At 33.1% G+C, this 8,847-nt stretch overlaps 1 protein-coding gene across 1 annotated transcript; it reads right to left on the bottom strand.

Annotated features, from left to right (window-relative positions):
* On the bottom strand, positions 1-8,589 carry LOC124933942 (delta-1-pyrroline-5-carboxylate dehydrogenase 12A1, mitochondrial). Its single transcript, XM_047474391.1, has 16 exons — positions 8,276-8,589; positions 7,033-7,115; positions 6,288-6,391; positions 5,818-5,885; positions 5,591-5,648; positions 4,550-4,663; positions 3,968-4,051; positions 3,129-3,233; positions 2,871-2,984; positions 1,792-1,923; positions 1,596-1,685; positions 1,381-1,470; positions 702-911; positions 511-621; positions 342-421; positions 1-247 (listed from the first exon to the last, which is right to left on the bottom strand). Exons 1-16 carry the CDS (start codon positions 8,335-8,337, stop codon positions 109-111), a joined length of 1,644 nt encoding a protein of 547 aa, XP_047330347.1. The 5' UTR covers positions 8,338-8,589; the 3' UTR covers positions 1-108.
* Positions 8,590-8,847: the final 258 nt, after the last annotated feature.

Below are 8,847 nucleotides of genomic sequence, written 5' to 3'. Positions count from 1 at the left end.
GAGAGAAAAAAAATATTAATAGTAACAAAAAACAAATCCTCCCTCATTTATTCCATGTTATTTGTTATGTATGTTATTTATTAGCTTTTCATGTCCTAAAATATATCATCAAGTCGAAGGAGGAGTTTCCCAGCCCCGTGGAACCGGACCCACATCGTATATGATTTCTCGATGACACGACCAAACAAGCTTTATTGCTTCTGGAGTCCCTATTCCTGCACCCCGTGGATCTCCAGCCGGTCCAAACCTGTACAAATTGATATGGTTTCTGATTACTATAGCCTCTTCACAAATGCCATTAAGGTCAATGAAACGAAGAAAAAAGTGAGTTGTCGGTTCACCAATGATTTTGTGGTGCACCCGTAGTTCTTGCTCTAAGTCCAGCATAGGTTGTTCCATTAACCGATTTCCCAATAACCTCCTACATTTAAGCAATTATCAAATAAGAATAAAGTATTACATTTTAAGGAAATTTTAGAAAATATCTTCTAACAGATAACAGAATCTTACCTGCAAAAATATTGGATCATTCGACACGACAGCAGCTGTTAAATGTGCATGCATCCTTTCAAGAGCATCCAAAACCATTTGTAGTTGATGATCTTTATACTGGGTAATTATCTAAATAGACAATAAATAGAAATTGAAATGACATGCAATTTTTTTCCCATCATTTTTATTTCTGGGAAATACGACTGTACCTGGAATGGTCCAAAAATCTCTTTGGTAACAAGTTCAAAGTTCTCATCCTTCAGTATTTCTTCGAGGGGAACAAACACGGCAGTTGGTTTTATAGCACCATATACTTTAGGAATGGTGTGGTTTTCCAAAGGCTTGCCTCCAATAAGAAGTTTAGATCCTGGAATCCGGAGTAAACTATTCACGTGCTCCATCATTGACTCCGTGGTGAACTTCAACAATGGAACAACATTAAGTATTTAATATTTTAAAATGTTACAAAAATATTCACGTGCTCCATCATTGACTCCGTGGTGTACTTTAGATATTTTGGATACTTTATCCAAATAATCCACTTCTACATCAAACAACATTTTACCCAAATAACCCACAGATTATTCAAACAACCCAAGATCAAGCAAGGCCTCGGTATAGACACTGACTCTATTAATGAAAAGTTTAACATTTCAAAAAATAATAAAAATAATTCTAGTCCCATCTGGATTTTCAACTATAAGTGGTTCCTATTCTACAAGAATATGAGTATCTATGGAATCAGTGATTGGAGTAGTAATGCTTAGATCATGAATAACTGTAACTAATCTCAAAACAGGTTAATATCAAATATCAGCTACAGAATCAGACTCCAAAGATAACCAATTGAAAATTTGTTTATAAACCACTTTAGTTTTACATACTTACAGTAAGGACAGGGCCTATGGTTAAGTCTTCCAGCTTCCTTCTTGAAGCAAGCTCACTTATTCGATCCAAGAATGAACTTTTCGACCAGTTCTGCCGAAACATTTAGAGTAAACAGAAAATTATAATTTTATGAAATTATCATTTAAAAAAAAACAGAGGAATATACTGTATAACAAGACTAAAGCTTAGTTTGACAAATGAAGGAAGAAGTTTACTTCATGCATAAACAGCATAGACTGGGCAGAGCATTTTTGGCCACTGCATGCATATGCATCTTGATCGCAGACCCAGGCAACATAATCCACCTACAGTATTAAACCAAGCATGATCACAGATTCAATTCTAAATTAATTTGTTTCATCTATTCAATATTATGTTGAGATAATTTGTTTCATCTATTCAAACACAAACCTCCTGCACATCAGGTCCCAATATCTTCCAATCAAATCCAGCATCTTCCAATTTGATTCGTCCCTTCAAATCCAAAGCCAACTTTTCTGCAACCTTTGAGCTTCCCGTGAAGAGAGTCATGCGAGGTTTTGCCTAAAAACAAGATTAATGAAATTAGGAAAAGCTTTCAAAAGTGATGTATTTCTCCTTCAAATATTGATATAGAACAGCAATGGTAGTACATGTGACAGGGTGCTTTATGTTATTCCTGTAAATAGTTAACCAGTGGATATGATGAGTTTTTGTGTCTGAGCTCAAGTTTGGTTTGTGCATCTATTTAGTAGTATAATACAAATCCTACAAAAGTGGTAATTTGCCATTAATGTTTGTAAGTTTTATTTCTTAGAATCCTATTAAGAGTTATATTATTATTAGAATCCTATAGGTATAGGAAGTCATGACGATGAGTTGTTTAGTGAACAACAGACAGGTCAAGTGATCAAGACTTAGTAAGACATTACTTATATTATTAGAAGTCGTACTTACAAAATTATTTCACTGTCTATTAAGAGTTATAATTAATAGAATCCTATATGTATAGGAAGTCATGGAGACGGGTTGTTTAAAGATGTTAAGATCACGTGTTTAAGACTTGGTATAGACACTGCTTATATTATTATAAGTCATATTTACGAACTCTGTAAATTCCTATTAACAGCTAGATTATTATTAGAATGCTATAGGTATAGCGAGTCATGGAAATGAGTTGTTTAATGAACAACATTTCAGATCACATGATCAAGACTTAGTATTGACACTGCTTATATTATTAGAAGTTGTTTTTATGAAAACTCTATCCATAACTTTAACATTCAAAAACAATTCCTGGTATAGGATTTGGCATTTGTCCCATCATATATAGTTTAATAACTAATAAGAAATTAAGGATGTTTTACCATGTTATTACAATGTTTCTGGCTGATGATATCTTGGTGAGGCTGGCCAAAACTAGTAGGGATTTTATGCTAGAGATGGCGGTCTATTCTAATTAGATAGCTAAATAAAGAGAACCGAAAAAAAAAAGTTGGATAAGAGCCAACCTCTAGCAAGAGTTTGTTCATCGTACTCCCATCAGAATTAATGAAGTCAACATCTTCTTTAGGAAGCCCGCATTCATGGAGCAAACGTAGCATTTGTTCCATGACGATACATACCTAGGCAAGAAAAAAAAAGTTTTTTTTAGTAAAATCATAAAACACGCAAAGTATCACAAGTAATACAATCCATAGCCAGCAGAAATTATAAAAGAGCGAGAGCAAAATACACATTAATTACTTATTTTCATAAAATTAACTGACCTTGCTATCGACTTTAAGAACAACTTTATTCCCCATATATAGTGCTCCCATCAACTGAAGCACCGGAATTTCAAGAGGAAAGTTGAAGGGAGTAATTATCGCCACCTGCAGTTGCATGTACTTACATTTTATTAGGAGGATATATATTTTCATAATTGCAAATACATCCTTATAGAATAAGGAGCGATGACTAGCAGTACAAATATTTAAAGTTCTTTCCTTGGTTTGACTTTTGATACTACAATATGAAAACAAGAAAATAGTGCTGAATCTAAAATGTTTATAGTCGTCCAGTAAGTTACAAGTCATATGCATGCTAGGAGTTTGTTAATCGTATTCACATTAAATAAGTTTTTATAACAATTAAATTCAGGGAGCCTGATTCACATAATCAACCAACTTTAATAGAACCGTGTTGTAATGCTAAGTAGGGTTAGGGATTAATTGTTAGGGCTCTAAATAGTATCTAAGCCCTTAGATTTATTATATTAGTCCCCGAAGTTTATATTAGTTAATATTATCAACCAGCTTTAGTAGAGATACATAAGAAAACATAGTTGAGAATTTTCGAGGAAAATGGAAAAAATTCAAGTTCCAGTGACAATGAACTCAAATTGAATTTGAGTATTTTCTCAAAAAAAAAACATTGAGTATCAATATCTGATAAAAACTTGATTTATTAACAGTCCTATTGAATGAAGCCATAATTTTAATTGTAGATGGTTAGAGAGCCATAACATGTTGTCTTTTAATATTCTTGGTTAATAAAACAAATACCTGCCAAAAATATTGTCTGTTTAGTTTTCTCTAAAGTAATTGAATGTAAATGGGTGACTTACTGGACCATAAGGCCAACGAAAACCATGACTTTGCTGCCCTAGATAATTCCCTGGTATTGCAAAAGACCTTGCCAGGAAACGGACCTACCAGACATGTAGAAGTTTAAGAGCTGAGAAAATGTGCAGAAAGTGAACATGATAATTAAACAATCATTAGAAACATATATTGTTGGTGTTCTTCTAATGAGAAGTCAAGCCAATTTAACAAAAACTGATAGCCAAAATGAAACACTTCCTCCAATTTATTTTATGACCCACGTCATTTTAAATGGAGTTTTAAGTGAGCAGGTAATGGAGTTTGCCTGACCAAAATACCTACACAACCTTTATTTTAAAGTAAAAAAGTTAAATTTGAAATTTATTGTAAATTTGTACAAGATATGACATAATGACAAAGTTATTGTGATGAACTAACTCATGAATGTGATAATATGATCTATAAATTTAATGAAATTTCTCATAGTGAAACATAAAAGTAAAGAACAGTTTGCTGGAAACTCCAATAAAATGAATGAGAAGGAATAATTTATTGTACAAGGTTGAATGAACCTAAAAATCTGAAAGAGATGGATTTCTATTTACCTGATCACCTGAGAAATTCTCGAAAAACTTTTGTGTTACAAAAACTTCACCAAGTGCCTGGCTGTAGCTCTTTGGAGCTACCCTTTGTATCAACCTGGTGAAGAAATCTGAAACCTGGAACCCATGCATAAGTCCAAATTATTTCAAAACTAACTTCTAGGTAAAAAAAATTGCATCAACTAGCATAAAAAAATTTAGTAGAAGAATGCAAAGAACCCCTGGGGATTGCTTTCTGACATTCATTTTCCAATTGGAGGTTCCTTTACAATTAACCAAAGTTAAAAGAGAGTTCAATAACAATAATTTTATGATTTCCCTTGTTTAACTATATAATACTGATCATTTTATGATTTTACTTGTTTAACTATAAAAATGGACCGATTGGTGCTCTTTAACGAGGATTGACCTGGAATGGAAGACATCTCTATTATCATGTGAAGGACAATTTGAAAGGATCGTAATAGACACATTCTCAAAGGAACAGGATCCATAAGAAAAAGGGTTAAGGTTCTTCAATATTCCGCTTAAATCAAGAAAGGAGGGACCTGCAAAGGATGGGACTTCTTTCTGTTTTTCATTTTGGGGTTTTTCCTTCTCATCAACTTTTCTTCGTTTCGTAATTTGTGAACGAACTTCGTGTTCACGACTTTTTTATATAAAAATTGACCTTTCATTAATAAATAATTAATGTATAGAAGAACATAATTCTCATTTATGTGGAAAAGTTTTCAAACAACATTAGGGAAAAAAGAGGTCTGAAAAAACAAATGAAAACAAACAAGGAAAAAAAATAACCACCACAAAATTTTCCCTTAGGAAACCTACTGGAGATAGGATTGACAGTGTATATGAGATGTACGTTTATATGCTAGTATCAACAACTCATTTACATAGAACTTTGTCTACAATCAAATACTAAATTACTAGCAACTCATACCTTATATACTGACTTATAGTTATCAAATTTGTTGAAATTATATGTTGTTGGTCATAAACAGTGTAGAATGAGGTCAATGCATTCATGAGCCTTATGGGTATTACCTTAGGCAAAGAAAGCATATGAGCTGCCCTGGTAGAGACATCCCCAAGCATAAGATATCTAAACAGACAGGGGATAAAAGTTAATACCTATTTAAAATGATGCTACACTTGTAAGAACTTAAAATATGATCTTGTACAAAAGCTATAAACCAAAAAGACACTTTTTAAGGAGAAAAATATATCAATTGACATTAATGGAGGAATAAAAGAAACTTTGAATAACAAACCTTTCAGGTGCCTTGAATGGATTGTGTAACCCATGTTTAGGACACTTGGACAAGCTCTCCACAAATGGCTGCATGATAAGCCATCAGTTGGATTATCCTTTTCAATTGTTGCAGGAACCAAAATAAGTACTAAACCCATCATACATACATACACTGATACACACAAAAAAATGAAGAGACTAGACAAATGCAAAACACTCGTGTCAATGTGTCATTGAATACTTTCAAGCAGAATCTGAATACACTCTCAATAGATGCTCTGATTATGTTACCACAATATTGTCTGCTACTCTATGTGGTCAACAAATAGCCCTACTTAAGGGATTGAGAGCAGTAATTACAAAGAAGTATATAGAGGAAATAGTTTATATTTAATATGTAATGTCCCATAAAATCCACATGGAACCAAGAATCTAGCAGTTCAATAACTAGATGGCATGACTGGCGGAAAAATAATCAATATTACATACCTCTAATTCTGTTTGATCTACTTCAGAAACTTTAATAAATGGTTCACCATTTAAAGGATCTACAAGTGTATTCCACCTTGAGGATTCTATCCATTCTCCCTGCACTATATATGACAAAAACAATCATGATCACTGATCTGCTTAAAAACTAAGCAACAAAATTAAAACTTAAGTGCATAATTCTGTATACTATGAGCTAGATAGAAATTATTCTTCTTAACTATAAGTTCCTATGGCTATGCAAAATCTTCTGAATATCTAATCAGTAAAAGATTCAAATAATCAGCTTGTTTAATAAAACAAATAACAGTGGTGAAACCTGAGTAAGATTATAATAACAAACAAATATCTTTCTTTTTTTAGATAACTAGAGAATATCAACAAATAGTTACAAGACAAAATGTTGCAAATCCTTAGAATTAACTTATACTTCATAGCAATACTAGCAATATACCTTTAATAAGGCACATGTGAGATTTTTTCTTATCCCATTTATATGACATGCTATATTTATCACTTTTTTTCAACCAAAATACTTTTAACATTTTATTATTATTTTCATAACTTTCTTAAACACATTACTAAAGTACCCTTCAATGGTGTTTTTTCAATTAAAATAAAAAGAGGCAATTTGGTCATAAAAGTTCCACCACTAACTCCCTTTGAGCCCCCCAACCCAACAATCTTTTGTATCAATTGATATACGAAGAAGTAGTAGAAGATTTAAAGTAACCACACAATATACCTAGGTTTTGTACTTTAGCTGGTCTGGAAGCTGATATCCCTTCAGCATCTTCTATAGATGCAAATTGTAAGGAATGAACACATCTGCATCGCAAATAGTGAAGGTGAGATATAAGCTGAGAAGACCCACCAATGATGATGTACAAGCTACTTTAGAAATGTTTAAAACATATTTTTGAAAACCAGGGTATTTAATAGGAAGCTAGCATGACCTCCCGCTTCCATTCAAGGCACGAAATGTTTAAGCAATATATAATACTATTTGTTATTAAGTTATTTGTAAAAGAGCTCACTCGCGAGGAACAGAAGAAAAAATAAATAGAAGAGAATTAACAGTCATTCAGACATACAAAAAATTATTTAAGTTGAACAAAAACATCAGTCAAGAGGAACAAAAAAGGAAGACAAGGAAGAAACAGTAAATGCCTCTCAAGGGTAGAGGAATTTGGTGCTGCGTAGCATATTAACATGTGATGAGTTTAAAATGTTACATCGGACTGAAGCAAAAAACTACAGATCATAGATTGGGCTGAAAGGCACGATCATTGCAACACCTCGTTTGACATTAAACTTTGATCACATTAACTACATAAGAACCTGATACGAGGGCTGTGTTGGTAAAGTTGTTAAAGGTACATGGAAACACATTAGTAGTTAGGAGAATAGAAATGGACAGACCATATGCCTACAAGCTTACATACCATCCCCCTTCTTATTTTCTTACTCATTTATCAAACAGGCGGAATGTTAGCATTGCCACCATTTTGAACTATCAAAAATCTTAACACAGCATGTCCAAATCTCACATTTTACACCTTTTAATAAAGAGAAGTGGATCATAGTATTGCTACTATTTCTTTTTTGGGGCGGTTAAAATTCAGCTGTATGTTTCAACCCCAATAGTAAAAACACCATCTAGATAGATAATCCTCTAGATAACTGTTTATTATTTACAGAGTTGGTTACTTGAATGAACTACTCGATGCATAAGATAATGTATACAACAGAAGCTGTGAAATCAATGATTCAACTAGCAACATGATCTTCAAAGAAACTGTATTCATTTAGATGGGATTATGATCTATAACCAGAAAAAAGAATGAAGACATAGGATTCCTTTCTTAATCTATCATGCTCACAGCGTTATCAACTGATATTGGATTAACCCACAAAGGAAAATAAAACAAAGAAAAACAAAATTATCACAAAAAAGGATGCAAATTGATCAACCGAAGGAGGCGAACCTGTTTAGAGTCCCTTGTGTAGCTCTGGCAGTGATCTGTCTCAACACTCGGACTCTATACATGGCGTTACGATCTCAAGTTTCCTTTTTCTGAACAAACCCACCAAGAAGGGAAGAAGTTGAAGAAATAAATCGATAATATTTCTGATTAAGGCTGCGTCAGTCGTCACTAACGAGTGAGCTCCTCTTTTATCGCGTTTCTGATATCTCGATTCCCAGACAATTTAATCTAATGGGTCTTTCTGATGAGATTATACAAAGATGACTCAACATTGATTAGGATGGCAAATGAAATTTCTTTCCTCTCTTGATGTTTTGGGTTAGAGGAGTGATTACAATGAATGATCTATGTTTCCCAAAGAACTAAGGCCTTGTTTGATCTTAGATTATTTAAAAATAACATGGGTCCTGACTCATATTTTTTTTTGGTGGAGAATTCAAGAACAACTAACATGACATCCAAAGTAAAATTTTCCGTTTAAACTCAGAACGTTTCACGATAAAATAAAACCCGTAATATTTTGATAGAGACTCTGGAGTGGATGGTTACTCCAACCATGAACTCTCTTTTGT

This window comes from Impatiens glandulifera, chromosome 4 (genome assembly GCF_907164915.1).
Source record: "Impatiens glandulifera chromosome 4, dImpGla2.1, whole genome shotgun sequence".
NCBI classification, from domain to species: domain Eukaryota; kingdom Viridiplantae; phylum Streptophyta; class Magnoliopsida; order Ericales; family Balsaminaceae; genus Impatiens; species Impatiens glandulifera.
Note: the sequence above shows the minus strand (reverse complement) of the source record. Positions and strands in the feature narration are given on the sequence as shown.

Bases quoted from the DNA above. Each gene is read 5' to 3' on its own strand.
- LOC124933942 (XM_047474391.1), bottom strand. From the start codon at position 8,337: ATGTATAGAGTCCGAGTGTTGAGACAGATCACTGCCAGAGCTACACAA. The intron at 5,886-6,287 runs GTATGTAATATT...CTTATCATGCAG, and splicing joins TAGATCAAACAGAATTAGAG to CCATTTGTGGAGAGCTTGTC. The intron at 422-510 runs GTAAGATTCTGT...GCTTAAATGTAG, and splicing joins ATGATCCAATATTTTTGCAG to GAGGTTATTGGGAAATCGGT.